The following is a 15,219-nucleotide window of genomic DNA, read 5'->3' on the forward strand; positions in this document are numbered from 1 at the left end:
AGTGCCCCTGGGTTCAGTCCCCATTCCCCCTCCCCCCCCCCCCAAATCCATTGAGTAGAGTCTCCTCTTCTGACCATCAGGAGTCTCACCTAGACTATTTCTTTTCTAGAAGGCTTTCCCACCTTCCCATGGAAGTGGGCTTACATAGGACCTATTATAGTGTCCTTAGTTCCCATTTGATAGTTTTACATTTTAATTCTAATTCTTCTCATGATTATGTGAAAGTCTTACTAACCTAGTTGTTTTGGAGATAAGTAATGAATAAACTCTAAGCTTCCATGACAGATACACATCTCAATTATATTATTTTTCATGTCTTGTCGAAGGCTTCCTGAGAATTGGTGGGAGTTTGTCAGGCCTTAGATTTCTTTGCTTTAGGGAAATCCTTTTTCAGTCCTGTTCCTTGGGGACAAGCTATCTGTGCTTAACTCCATCTTCCTAGATTCTGCTAGGTCCAAGAAACAAAAGAAAAAGGTCTCTGGGCATAGCACCCTCGAGTTTTACCCTGGAAGCACAGGGTGCCATGTGCTGGCTTTTTGCTGTTCAACTTATACCACCACATGTTAAGGAGGAAAAAGCAAGCACCTTCAGGTGATTGGGGTTTCTTTGACTCAGGAGACAAGGATGATGATGACGACGATGATGCAGATGAAAAAATGCAGTCATCAGGAATCCCGGATGGTGGGCACATCCGTCAGGAAAGCCAGGAGCAAAGTGAGGTGGATCACGGAGATTTTGAGATGGTGGTGAGTCTGGCAGCAGGAGAAGGGAAAAGGAGCTTCAGCTCCCCTCTAGCTCTTGTTCAGTAGACTCCAAAATTTGCTGTTTGCTAAGGGACCCTGACAGAGTTTTCTCTCTGCAGTCTGAGTCGATGGTCCTGGAGACAGCTGAGAATGTCAACAATGGCAACCCCTCTCCCCTGGAGGCCCTGCTGGCAGGCGCAGAGGGCTTCCCTCCCATGCTGGACATCCCGCCTGACGCAGATGATGAGACCATGGTTGAACTAGCAATTGCTCTGAGCCTGCAGCAGGACCAGCAAGGTAGAAGGCAATGCCAGGAATAGAGTGGCCTTTGCCTTGCACAGCAAAGAGGATTTGGCAGTTACTGATATCCAGCTGACTTAGCTTGTCCCCACTTTTGGGGAGAGGTTGATCTGGGTGAGAGCTGTTAAGGGATACAGGTGGAGAGTGAGAGGGATTGTGGTGAGAATTTCGGGCTGGGAGCCAATCTCCTTGTCTGCTGGTTTGGTCTTCTGGATTATTTACTCCTGAATCTCCTAGATTCCTCCAGCCTCTGTTCTGCCTGAGCTGAAGGAAGCATTCCACCACCTCTGTAACTGAATTTGGGGGGTGGACAGCAGTGGATATAGGCCAGAGAGGGTCATGTGCTGGCTTGTAGAGACTCCTGAGGGCAGCAGGTGGCCAAAGCAGCTGTGGACGGGGTCTGGAGGGGATGTCGTGCTCACTCTCCACTTGTTTCCCAGGCAGCAGCAGCAGTGCCCTGGGCCTTCAGAGCCTAGGACTGTCCGGCCAGGCACCCAGCTCTTCCTCTCTGGACGCAGGAACCCTCTCTGACACCACAGCATCAGGTAACTGTCCACAGCAAGGAGCACGGCGCAGGGCCCCAGGACCCTTGGCCTTGTCTTAGTGCTGTGAGAGTGTAATGGGCAGCTGCTTTGACAGGCCATTCTGGACTTCCTGCTTCTGCCTGGCTTTAGGAATATGAGTGTGGAAGGCATAGTGCTGAACTTGGCAATGGTGCTCATGGCTCTGCTTTCTCACACTTCGCATGCTGCCTGGCTTGAGCTGATTCTTGAGGAGAGGTCCAGAGAGCAGCTGGTAGGCTGATTAGACTAGGGCTTGAGTTATATTGTTTAGTATTCTTTGTAGAGTTTTAACATGTTAAAAAATTTAAAAGGGAGACAAGGTACTGTAAAGTTTTTACTGTTTAAGTTTTTACTCTTCCTTTGCAAAGAAAATTAAAGCTGCAAGTAGCTGGGTTGTGCTTCAGAATTGTGGGGCTACGTGGCTGACCATTAGGCACCTATGAGCAGGAGAGGTAGGGTTTTTGTGGATAACCAAGATCCACAGGAAATCTTCAGAACTCATTTTGACTTGAATTTCACTCACTTTCCTAATGTGATAAGAAAAAAAAATATTTTTGAATAGAGAGTTGAACCAAACAAAGGAGGATGTCATACCTGAGAAACCCACTGGAGAATCAACCCTCAAGTAACAGAAGGGTCGATTTATACTTTTCCAGACTGATGAATCTCTGTATTTGTTTCTATTTCTTTTCTTTCTTTCTTTTTCTTTTTTCTTTCTTTCTTTTTTTTTTTTTTTTTAATGTTTTATTCTGGGAGTTTGACCCTGGATAGATAAGAAAAAGAGAAACTGGCTGTCCCCACCTGCTGCCATGGCTTGTTGCTTTTCTGAGGTCTCTTCTGTTGCTATCATTGCAGGCTCTGAGGTCGCTGTTGTGTTGTCTGGTTGTGTGCATACTGTACCTGCTCTGTGGCTGTCGTGGCTTCCCCCCCCCCGTGTATCTCATCCAGCATTTTCCTCCTGTCTCAGCTCAGCCCTGATCCTGGATGCTGTGGCTGTCTCTGGGGAATTTCCTTGCTTCATTATTAGCATCTGATGAGGATGATTAGGACGTGTGAAATTTCCCAGTGAGCCCCCTTGGGACCACTTGATTTTAAAAAAACACAGTCAATTCAAAAGCTCATGATAAGTGATTTCCTAAGCATAAATTGACTGATTGCAAAACAAATCTCATTAAAATCCAGAGTTTTATGCTTTGAATGGCAATGGCTAGTTTGAGATCTCTCAGCAGGTGTCAGTAACACCTAGACAATGGTGACCATGAAGCATTTAGCTAGAAGACTCAGTGTCCACATCACTGATTCTTGTTGAATCTCTGCGCTGTAGTGTAAGAGCGAAGGAAATGCCCAGTGAACTGGGTTTTTACTTCTGTCTCAGTACTGTTTGCAATGCACCATGTACAGTGTTTGTTCCTGTTAGTGGTCAACTAGCGAAGCAAATCTTTCCCTTTTTTCTCTGACTACAGGATACATAAACTGCACCGTGTCCTCTGCACTATGTAGTTTGATACTTTCACCCCGAAGAGGGGTTTTTACTTGTAACAGCTCTTGTTACTCTCTCAGCTCCAGCCTCAGATGATGAAGGCAGCACAGCAGCGACTGACGGTTCTACCCTGCGGACCTCTCCTGCCGACCACGGTGGTAGTGTGGGCTCGGAGAGCGGGGGCAGTGCAGTGGACTCAGTGGCTGGCGAGCACAGTGGTAATGTGCCTGGGGGTCCTGATCTCGCTGGGCAGAGGGTGGGGACAAATAGGAATCCCTGCTTGGAATTGCTTTCAGCAAAGAGAAGTTGTAGGGACTCATTGAAAGTCTTGTGGAGTTCATTTACCCTCAGTGCTGAAGTTTCAAGTGTTGAGTTTACTGACACTCAGTGAAGTAAACATTGAAATATTTTACAGGCATCTGTAAATTTTTATTAGTGGAAGAAAAGCAGTGACATGCACAGTTCTACATCTTGATTAAAATAACTGTGACCTTGAAACCCATTAGCCTATAGTTTTTGCTCTTTATTACGGGGGGAGCATATTTTGGGGCAATCCTATTAATGATCAGATGTATTGATGTAGCAAGCCAACCCCACAGTACACTAGCTAATAAGTGGGGGACTCTGGAATCAGGGAGCATGATAAAGCCATTTTTGTTTGAAAATGAGTCTGTAGTTAACAATTGACTGACAAATTTTTATGGAGGAGATTAAGAGTAGCTCTGATAATTTCTAGATTTACATATCAGGTTTGTTTTCTCTGAATTATTTGATAAATTTGTTGAGATGAAGATCATTTTTGTGGGTGGAGCTTGGGTACGATAGGAGGTTGAGTGGCTAGAGAGCGTGATTTAGTATGGTGCTATGGGATCAGGATCATGAATTCAGTCCTCATTCAGCTTCATATAGAAAAAAATGATCTAAAGCTACCAATTATTGCCTAGCCTTTGCTAACTTCAGAGTGTATTGTATACCGTTCTGCTTTGGAGTCAATTTTTTTTTTTTTTTTTTTTAACCATTTTCCTCTAGTATCTGGCCGGAGCAGTGCCTATGGTGATGCCACAGCTGAGGGACATCCAGCTGGACCAGGAAGTGTCAGTTCAAGCACTGGTGCTATCAGCACCACCACTGGGCACCAGGAAGGAGATGGCTCAGAGGGAGAAGGAGAAGGGGAAGCCGAAGGAGACGTCCACACTAGCAACAGGTCAGGACTGACCATTCACCATCTTAAGCTTTATCAGAGTATTTCAGAAACAGAGGTGGAATGGTGACAATAGTGTATTTCTTATGAAATATAAAGACAATAAACTCATGAAACAGATTAAGATCTTAGGAAGTGCTCCAGAGCTATCATCTTCTCCTCTTCCTCCTCCTCCTCTTCCTTCCTTCTTTTTTTCTCCCCCCAGTACTGGGGATTGCACCAGGGTTTTTTGCATTCTAGGAATGTGCTCTAATAATGAGCAGCATCCCTACTCCTTATTTTTTGTTTAGAGATAGGGTCTTCATAAGTTGTCACAAACTGGCCTCAAACTTTTTTTTTTTTTTTTTTTTTTAAGAGAGTGAGAGAGGAGAGAGAGAGAGAGAAAAATTTTAATATTTATTTTTTAGTTCTCGGCGGACACAACATCTTTGTTAGTATGTGGTGCTGAGGATTGAACCCAGGCCGCACGCATGCGAGGCGAGCGCGCTACCGCTTGAGCCACATCCCCAGCCCCTGGCCTCAAACTTTTAATTCTCATGCCTTAGCCTCTCAGGTAGCTTGATTACAGTTGTATGCCCCCATATGCAGCTTAGATCTGTTGTCTGATTAGAGTTCTATAGATCAATTTCAGAGAGAATAGAAAATACTCTTTTTCTGAAAGCTCCCTAAATCCTGTAAGTCTAAAATTATTGTCATAAAACCATGAATTTTTCTTATTAAAATTTTGTTTCTGGGCTGGGGATGTGGCTCAAGTGGTAGCACGCTCGCGTGGCATGCGTGCGGCCCGGGTTCGATCCTCAGCACCACATACAAACAAAGATGTTGTGTCCGCCGAAAACTAAAAAATAAATATTAAAAAATTCTCTCTCTCTCTCTCTCTCTCTTTAAAAAAAAAAAAATTGTTTCATTAATACTGATGAACTCATTATGTTAGATCCTTTTTTGTAAAAGGCGCTGTTTGAGGTTCATCAATAAGTTAATAGGTAGATTATATCAGAAATAGTTCCTTATTCAGCTTGTATACAAGGTAAAGGAGAAATAAGAGCATTGGTATTTCTAAATACCAATGGTAGAATATTTTGAAACAAGATAATCTGTGAGTTTCTAATCTATCCCCCTTAAGAAAACGTGATGGTGTTTGGTACTGATTTGGTATTTAACCACAGAGTAGCTAGAGAAATAGAAGAGGAGGAAGAAAAATTTAAGAATAACACTTGGGATAGCTGGTCACAGTGACACACACCTGTAATCCCAGCTACGCAAGAAGCTGAACAGAAGGATTGCAACTTCAAGGCCAGCTTTAGCAATTTAGCAAGACCCCTCAGCAACTTAGTGAGACCCTGATTCAAAAAGTAAAAGGGCCTAGGGATGTAGCTCAGTGGTAAAATGTCTCTGGGTTTAATCTCCAGTATCCTCTTCCCCTCCACAAAAGAATAATACTTGTGATATAATGTTTGTTGAATTTGTTGAGACCAACAGTTATCACATTAGTGCCAAAACAATGAATCCGCATTTTAAACTGAATGATTTCTATCAGGAAGAAAACAATCACTGACACAGGCATTAGAGACAGAATAGAACATCTGTGAACACCTCCTATGTTCCTGTACCCTTCTGCTTCAACGTCAGCCACTTATAACATCTCTTTGAATGAAGATGATCTCAGACACTGTTAACTGTGATATTTTGATGGAGGGTTTTAAAAACTTCTTCAAAGGGTTTTCTACTGATTTTTTAAAAAAATTAATGTGATTTTTAGGTTAATTCCATTGTGTTCAGATAATATGGGGTCTCTGAGATTGCTGGAATTTTTTTTTTTTTTTCTGCTGGGACTCAAACCCAGAGCCTTTTGCACAGTAGGCAAGTGCTCTACGTAGCACTGAACTACATAAGATGGTTTTCTTTGTTTGTTTCCTTAGTTGTCTGGGAATCTTAAATGTATGGGTTAGTATCTTATTAGTTTTGGAAAATCCTCATGTATTAATCTCATCAGATGTTGTTTCTGCCTCACTTTTTCTTTTTCTTTTTGGGAGTCCATTTAAATAGATGTTAAGTTATCATAGTCTCTTTCCATGTCTCTTAATAATCACTTTTCATTTTTATTCCTTGTGTGTATAATTTGTTAAGATTTATTCGAGTATCATTAAATAATAACATGTAGGAATAAGTTTGACAGATAAGATTTATATACTGAAAACTGCAAAATCTAATGAGAAATTAATGAAGACCTAAATAATTGGAATACTTACTATACCATGATTATGGATTGAAAGTCTCATTGTAAAGATGACATTTGTCTTCAGATAGATTCAGATCCATGTAATCCCTGTCACAGATCCCAATTGGTGTTATGTATGTGTTAAATTGACAAATTGTTACTGACTTTTGTTCAGAAGTAAAGGACTAATTTTAGTCAAGACAATATTGAAGAAAATCCATAAAATCAGAAAATGTAACAATGATAGTTTATTATAAAGCTATGATAATTAAGGCAGTGTAATTGGTGTAAGGATAACAAGTAGGTCGATAGAACAGGCTGGAGTTCAGATGTAGATTCCATACATACATGGTCATATGATTTATGCCAAAGGTGACATTAGGGGAGGGATGGTGTTTCCAGTAAAACTGGGGGTTAGATGGAAATTCATACAGAATAAAATTAATCTTACATTATGCCCCAAACCATTGAACTGTAGATGTAAATTTAAAAGGTAACACATTATCAGTTTTAGGAGACAAAATATTTTCATAACTCAGGCTTAGCAAAGATTTCATAAGTAGTGTTAGAGCCACATCCCCAGCCCTATTTTTTGTATTTTATTTAGAGACAGGTTCTCACTGAGTTACTTAGCTCCTCGCCATTGCTAAGACTGGCTTCAAACTCGTGATCCTCCTGTCTCAGTCTTCTGAGCCCCTGTAATTACAGGCGTGTGCCACTGCACCCAACTAGGGTTTGTTTTAACAGATATTCCTTATAAAATCAAGGAAATTTTATTCCTAGTTTATTAGGAGACAGTTTTCTCTAGTGATGTTTTGAAACTTTCCAGTAACTTTTATTGCATTTATTGAGTTGATTATATCACTTTTTCTCCTTCATTCTGTTAATGGTTGTAAATTACATCAATTTTTCTCTTAAACCAACCCTATGGTTTGTTTTAACTAGATTCTGATGTTATCCTTTATATTTTGGGGTTTTTGATTTGCTAATGTTTTGTCTAGCACAGTGATTTTCCTTTAAAATAAGTTAGGACATGTTCCCCATTTCTCATTTCTTTGGAAGGGTTTGTGTAATAAGATTACTATATTTATTTTTCTATAAGTTCTTGGAAAATTTACCAATGAAGTCATCTAGACTTGTTTTAAGGAAAGATTTTAAATTATAGATTCATTTTTTAAGTGATAGAGAATTATTTCTATTTCTTTGTATCAATTTTAGCATGTTATGTTTTATAAGGAATTTATTCATTTTATTTAAGTTGCCAATTTTATTGGCATATAGTTGTTTGTAATTATTTTTTATCATCCTTATGATGTCTTTAGGGTTTATAGTATCTTTTCTTTTTATAACAGTCATCTAGCTAGTGATTATCAACTTATAAGGAACTGTTTTTTTTTTTCTGTTTGTCTGCGTTGTATTTATTCCTCTCTTATTTCCTTCTTCTACTTAGTGACTTTTTTGCTTAATTTTCTATTCTTTTTTTTTTTAGCTCCATCAGTTGGAAACTTAAACTATTAATTTTAAATTTTTCAAAATACATGTTTGAAACTGTATATTTTATTCTAAAATTCCCTCTTAACCTTGCTTTGTCTGTAGTCCACATATTTTGATATTATGTTTTAATTGCTGTTTAGTTTAATCTGTTTTCTGGATTTTGTTGTAGTTTAGTCCTTGGCCCAGGGGATATTAAGAAGTATTTACTAAATTTCTAAATATTTTGGGGAATTTTCTAATTATATGTTATTGATTTATAGTTTAATTTTTTTGTGTGGTTGGAGGACATACTAGATGATTTTAGTCCTTTGAAATTTTTTGAGATATCATTTATTTTGCTTTTTTTTGAAGTTATGTTTATTTAGTGTATGTACACTTAAAAGGGAAATTACTCTGTGACCTCACCAAACAGAAAACATACACATACTAAGGTATATGTGGAGAGGAGGGACCCAGACCCCAAGTTAGCAGTTGGGATGGTGCAATCCTGTGAGTCAAGAGCCCCAGTCAGGAGAGGGCTGGATTGAAGTATCCAGCAGGCTGGAGCCCCCTGCTGCTGGTCCTAAAACAATGTGCTCCATAGCCAGAGGTCTGTTCAATGCCTTCAGAGTAGTACCGCTGCCAGCCTTGCTGTGTCCTCTCCTCCTCAGGGTCAAGGATGCCTCGGCCTTCCATGCACAGCTCAGTCTCTCCACTCTTGTCAATGAAGGTCAACATGATGGTAGCAAAGTGCCCCTTTGGCCAAGAGTTAAACCTCCCTTCATCGCAATATGTTTTTCAGGAACTGGATCAGAAAATTCCCCAGAGACACTGCCATCTCCATGTGAAACTTCTCACCTTTGTCTGCTTCTGACATTGTGGGTTCATGGGTAAAGGCCTGAACCAGCCTTGGGTGGTTAACTCTCTATATAGAGTTCCTCTGGGGATGTCAGAGAAGGTCTCTCTAAGGTTGCTCTTATAAACGGGGGATTTTGACACCACCAGGTTTGGCCTGGGTTTGTTTGAGGAGCAGAGTTAGTCTTGTGTGCCTCAGTTTTCAGTGCTGGCTCCCCTGTTGGGTCTACTCACTCTCCATTCACTGTCTGCAAGGTCATGCCCTGGATGAACTCTGTTTTTTGAGGGTGCTGATGTAAATTCCCATTGCTTCTCTTAGAAGTTTCACCTGTTCTTCCTTCATTAAGGCCACGAAATTTGTGTCAGGCTCATCTTTGTTAAGGCTTACACTAATCTCTTCATCCACTCTATTTTCGTCAAATTTGAGATCCTGTTCAGTTTAATTTGATGCTTCACTCATGAAAGAAGATAAGTTTGCCTTTTCGATTGTTAATGGATGCCTGTCCATCAGGCTTACTCACTTCGGTCACCTCACACTTGCCTTCCTTGTTTTGCATTCTTGCTGCCAGGAACAGTGTTTTCAGCTTTTCTGTGGACCAATTAGAAGCATCCCTCTCTGTCAAATGCTAGTTGTTCATGTTGCTGGGGTCTGCCTGCTCCTCCATGGTCCATCATGGATTGCCCTCACCCCACTTGGCCATAGGCTTTCCTACCGCATCCCCCACAAACTCCCAAGTGGCCACATCCACAGCCTCAGGACCTCTTGGTCCTAGCCACCTGGCAGCACCTGGAAACTCCTAAAGCAGTCATAGCACCTCCTGGCTTGCTTTTCTCTCCATCCCACCCCCTCCCACCTTAATTTTCCGAGACTTATCATTTTTTTTAAATGTTATAATATCTTTTTAGTATTTTTCAGTTGGTTTTAGGAGAGTCAGTTTAGGTAACCTAGCCATATTGGTGGTGGGAGTCTATAGTGCTTTTTAATTCCCTTTTTTTTTTTCCCATAAGTAAGTTAATTAAATGGTCACTGAATTTTTTAAAAGAATAAAATACTTTAAGTCACCCAGGAAAAGAAAATTGCAATTTGGGGGCACAAGTTTTAATTTTCTTGTTAAATTTCAAGAATAGTATCTGTTTGGAAAGTCAGTAATATGGTATGATCTTGGTTGAGATCTGACTCCACTCATTTTGTCTTTTTTCTTTGTACATGTGTGTTCACATGTATCTTTTCCAAATCTGAAGACATGATTCCATCCCCAAATCTGTTTTATCTATGAAACTATTAAACTCCTGCTGTTGTCTTACATTTCCTCACTGGTACCTCGTCCATCTCTGAGCAGTTCTTACTCATTTTACTCACAGCTTATAGCTTCCCAAGTTGTTCATGGGTGCCCGTGTGGAATGTTATATATTACTGTACTCTGAAGAACAGTTAACTCATTCCTTTGAGTTCTTTTTAGAATAACAACCGTTTATGGTTCAGGTAAGATCCAATACTTTCATTCAAGTATTTATGATTTTGAAAATATTCTGGATACCTGTTAGGATATATAATGCATGAGAAAATCATGCACATTTCTTACAAATAGTCCTTGAGGTGAAATGAAGGGACAGTTTACTAATTATGAAAGTGAATCCATTCATTCAGCAACCATACTTTTAATCTGTCTGTGATCATGTGTTAGGTGAGGCTGCCAATCTTGTCAGTGGGACCTTAAATGATAAATTTTCATATTGGTTTTCTTGAGTCAGAATACTAGCTAGGTGGGCACTTGGTACATAAGGCCAACTGTGTATCTATAGATGAAGAAGGCTAGTAGGTAGAAGCCAACTAAATATGTCAGAAAATTCCTGGGTCTGTAAGAGAGTGGTTTTGACATTAAATTTTACATTAGGAAAATGATGGGGAAGATGTGAGAGAGAACAAAGCAGTTATTGACCTTCCTAAGGACTTAGGAAACATGAAAAAGAAAAGGTCAGGTTACGGTGCAACAGGCCTATAAATCAGATTCCAGAAAATAATGCCTGGAGGCAGGTTAAAGGCATGTGTTAGGAAACCATGAAACCTATAATTAAAGGTTTAGTTCTTTTTGTTGTTTGTTTGTTTGTTTCATTGTTGCTGTTTTGGTACTGGGAATTGAATCCATGGCCTTCCCTTGGAAATGCTAGGCAAGCATTCTACCACTGAGTTATATCAATAGCTTTTAAAACTTTTAAAATTTTATTTTGAAAATAAATTGCTTAGACTGTCCTCAAACTTACAGTCTTTCTGCCTCAACCCTGTAAGTAGCTGGAATTGCAGAAATGTGCCACTGTACCACCAGAGGTTTGGTTCTAAGAATGGCTAGAACCTGATAGTTTGCTTGGGAAATATTTTTTAACCATCAGTTGTAGATTAGAATAGTTTTGCTCCCTTTTAACAGAGTGAGATTTCTCCTCCTATGTTGCTGTATATTTCTTAACATTTCTTTTTTTTTCTTTCTTTTTTTAAAAATATTTTTTAGTTGTAGTTGGATACAATACCCTCGTTTTATTTTTTTATTTTTATGTGGTGCTGTGGATCAAACCAAGGGCCTTGCAAGCGCTAGGCTAGTGCTCTACCGCTAAGCCACACCCCAGCTCCTATTTCTTAACATCTTTTTAATGCTCCTTCTTTTGTTTGGTGGCAGGAGGAAAGAACTATCCTCAGCTGGTGCTCTTGTGTGCTAACTCATGTTTCTTGTATTTTTCTTGTTCTTTTAGGCTGCACATGGTACGTCTAATGCTGTTGGAGAGATTATTGCAGACCTTGCCCCAGCTACGGAATGTTGGAGGTGTCCGGGCCATCCCGTACATGCAGGTATCCCTTGCTTCTCCTGGGTCTACTACATTACAGTGGAAATGTCCTAAACAGAGAACATGTCTTCCAGAGGACCAAAAGCCACAGGTGACAGAGGATGGAGAACAAGCCACAGCCCTTCATTTTTAGATGAGAAGGCTAAGGGTTAGAGAATCGTTTTAAAATGCCCAAGGTCATCACTCTAGTTTTGGACTGAGCCAGGAGCAGAGGCTTACTCTTGAGACTCTTAGTCTGTTGTCTCTAAGTATTAAAATGTGGTCTGGTTTCTATTTTTCCACTAGCTATCTTCCTTGGAGGCAAATTGTTCTACAGTTCTTAGCTCAGCACACTGCCTTATTTTAATCATCTTTGGATGGATATAATATAGGTTAGTCAATTAATTTGTTCACATTTTACAAAACCTTTAATTTTTTTTTTTTAAGTTGTAGATGGACACAATACCTTTATTTTATTTATTTATTTTTATGTGGTGCTGAGGATTGAACCCAGTGCCTTACACGTGCCAGGCAAGTGCTCTACCACTGAACCCCAGCCCCAGCCCCAAAAATATGATTCTTAACGATTCTGGATACTTAAACTTTAGAAAACTTGGAATGTGGAAATGCTTCAGTGCATTACAGTTATGGTCAACAGGAAGTAGGATTAGGATTTCTTTAGAGATGCCTATATTTAGAGTAACTGTTCCTTAGGAAATTGGCTTTCATGTTTTCTTTTTTAAAGAGAGAGAGAGAGAGAATTTTAATATTTATTTTTTAGTTTTCAGCAGACACAACATCTTTGTTGGTATGTGGTGCTGAGGATCGAACCCGGGCCGCATGCATGCCAGACGAGCGCGCTACCGCTTGAGCCACATCCCCAGCCCTCATGTTTTCTTTCTCTTTGCTTTCTAGGTCATTCTAATGCTCACTACGGATCTGGATGGAGAAGATGAGAAAGACAAGGGTGCCCTGGACAACCTACTCTCTCAGCTTATTGCTGAACTAGGCATGGATAAAAAGGTAAAAATTGGAGCAGCATACCAAGTAAGAAGCAGAAATTGACTAAGATCCTTACTCTGGTTCTCATTCCTCTGGAGGAGCTTCACTTGGCTTCTGAGGGTGACCATTCACTGACAGCTCCCATTCTATTGATTGACTCTGTGGGTTCAGGGCTTATACTAGCCCAGGCATACTTTAGTGTATTGAGCACAAATGATGAACCAGACAAAGTTCCCACCCTCATGAACCTTTTGTAGCTCATTGAGATGAAAACATCTAATTAGGTATTTGTGTCTTACTGTAGCTTTCTGAGTGTAGCAGGCTTTTGATCCCTCAGGGACCCTGGAACTTGGTTTTTCTGTGATTCCACCCAAGAAAGACTAGGGCTGATGGGATAAGGGACTTTTATTCAGAGGCTACCTCAAGCTGTAAGTAAGTGCAGGCTTCTGGGCTTCTACTTCTCCCTGCAGGATGTCTCCAAGAAGAATGAGCGCAGTCCCCTGAATGAAGTCCACCTGGTAGTGATGCGACTCCTTAGTGTCTTCATGTCTCGCACCAAATCCGGATCCAAGTCATCTATATGTGAGGTATTTTTGCTTTTAGCTTATGAATTTGGAGAAAGGTAAGAGGATTGTCCAGTTGGTGCATGCTGAGGGCAGAGGTGATACTCCTCTTTTAGAATAAGGTTATTGTTACCTGAGGGGAGTAAGAGTCTAAGCTATTACCTCTTCAAGAACAGAACCTCCACCTTTTTCAGAATCCTTTCCAAGCTCTGGTGTTTGCCAACAATTCCTCCAATGGAGGGGTTAAAGGGTTTGGAAGTTCTATTATTGAAAAGCAAGGGCCTGTTCTGCAAGGCACAGAGTGGCTAAGAGGATTCCCCTAGTGTCTGTTGCTATAAGGTATGGTAATAAAGCAGAAAGAAAGCGAAGTGTGTGTGGTGAAAGGAGATTAGCACAAAGCGGAGAAGGTAGAAATTGAGGCTGAACTGCATCCAATCTTAATGAGCTTATGGGCTGTGGGGTTTGCTGGGATTTGCAAGGCTCTCCTAATGGTCTTATTTACAGTAGCTTTCCTCCTACTTTTTTATGCATGTGATCACTCACCCCGGTCTTCTTTGGAAACTGGCTCTATGGAAGCACCCCTACTGGGAGGGTGAGGTTGCTGTGATAAGAACTTGTATGGAAAGTTCTCTCTTTCCTTGTTGCCCAAGGAAAAAGAAAACCAGGAGGTTGTTTCCTCTTACTCCAAGAGGAATGGTTATTCTAGTCCTCACCTCCCTGGCCTCTGGCACATGTGTGTAGAGAGGATAGGCTGAGCACCTGTATTCATTTTCTCTTATGTGTGGTTGTTCCAAAGAGTTGGGGGAAATCTTTGAGCTGGTTGGGACACTTTTACTGCAAGAGACTAATGAGCTCACTTCCTTAGCAGCTGATTTTAAGACTGCTGAGAGTGCATTTCCTACCCCTTAGCACTCAGTTGGTTTATACAGTTTTTACAAGACATTCTTGCTTTCTCTATGTGTATTTTCTCCCTTCCAGTCATCTTCCCTCATCTCCAGTGCCACAGCAGCAGCCCTGCTGAGCTCAGGGGCTGTGGACTATTGCCTGCATGTGCTCAAGTCACTGCTGGAGTATTGGAAGAGCCAACAGAATGATGAGGAGCCCGTGGCTACTAGCCAGTTGCTGAAACCACATACGACTTCCTCCCCACCAGATATGAGCCCATTCTTTCTCCGCCAGTATGTGAAGGTGAGGTCCAAGGAGCACTCCTAGCTCTCCTCCCAAGCACTCTGCTTTGTACTCTCAGTGAGTTTAGAATGAGCTGCTGCAAGAGGGAACCAGGTTCCCTGGTGCTGTTTAATCTCAGCAGAATTTAATAAATGACTGCTTCCTCACTCCTGGCATTCTGATTCCTGCCTGTAGGAATCAGAGGAACTAAATGAAATCAGTCATCTCATTCCACATGAAGCTCCTTAGAAAAAGATGAGACATGTACAAGGTAGTGCCAACTTCTGTGGGTCATGTCCTGGTATATGTCAGATGGCCTTCTGCTGTCCTGTCACAAGAAGCTCTTGAACATGCTAGTTACCATGGGCTTTCTGATGGAAGAGTCCAAGAAGAGTTCCCACCGGGTGTTCTAACCTAGGTCAAAAAGTCCATTGTGGATCCAGCCACCTCCTTAATTCTCTAGCTTTATCATCTACAGCACACCCTGCAGGCAGCCCTGCCAGGCTTTGTGTTTCCCTAAATGTGGCATGTTGATTTTGTGCGTGTTGTGCCTTCTGAAATTCTTTTCCTGTGATCATTTCTTCTTCCATTTAGCGAATTCCTAGTCCTACTTCAGCATCCACCTTAAGCATTGGATCCTTGGAAAACTTTTCTGCTATCAGGTTTTATCTCCAGTGCGTAGTATAGAGCCAGTAAGAAACTGGGGATTGAATATGGGACATATTGTACTCCCAGACTTCTGTAAGATCTTCCTTTGGGACTGCACAGTTTGTAAGATAGCTATTATTCCTGTCATCCTCAAATCTCTCAGTACTTCTGCCTGTTTGTGTGATACGAACC

At 41.0% G+C, this 15,219-nt stretch overlaps 1 protein-coding gene and 1 pseudogene across 12 annotated transcripts in view; one reads left to right on the forward strand and one right to left on the reverse strand.

Annotated features, from left to right (window-relative positions):
- UBR4 (ubiquitin protein ligase E3 component n-recognin 4) overlaps nucleotides 1-15,219 on the forward strand; it is a 128,723-nt gene that overhangs the window by 64,820 nt on the left and 48,684 nt on the right. For 9 of the 11 annotated variants that reach the window (XM_081308074.1, XM_081308067.1, XM_081308073.1 and 6 more), the window contains 9 exons: nucleotides 616-746; nucleotides 863-1,040; nucleotides 1,484-1,588; nucleotides 3,167-3,304; nucleotides 4,116-4,290; nucleotides 11,576-11,672; nucleotides 12,563-12,670; nucleotides 13,120-13,236; nucleotides 14,191-14,400. In XM_081308074.1, the coding sequence (XP_081164200.1) occupies nucleotides 616-746; nucleotides 863-1,040; nucleotides 1,484-1,588; nucleotides 3,167-3,304; nucleotides 4,116-4,290; nucleotides 11,576-11,672; nucleotides 12,563-12,670; nucleotides 13,120-13,236; nucleotides 14,191-14,400 (1,259 nt within the window). The remainder of the gene's footprint in view (nucleotides 1-615; nucleotides 747-862; nucleotides 1,041-1,483; nucleotides 1,589-3,166; nucleotides 3,305-4,115; nucleotides 4,291-11,575; nucleotides 11,673-12,562; nucleotides 12,671-13,119; nucleotides 13,237-14,190; nucleotides 14,401-15,219) is intronic. The other 2 variants (XM_081308072.1, XM_081308071.1) reach the window with 2 other exon arrangements.
- Nucleotides 8,507-9,653, reverse strand: LOC308656815 (activator of 90 kDa heat shock protein ATPase homolog 1-like; annotated as a pseudogene). Its single transcript has one exon. The product of its transcript is annotated as an activator of 90 kDa heat shock protein ATPase homolog 1-like (transcript).

This window comes from Spermophilus citellus, assembly GCF_964194105.1.
Source record: "Spermophilus citellus genome assembly, chromosome: 9".
Lineage (NCBI taxonomy): Eukaryota > Metazoa > Chordata > Mammalia > Rodentia > Sciuridae > Spermophilus > Spermophilus citellus.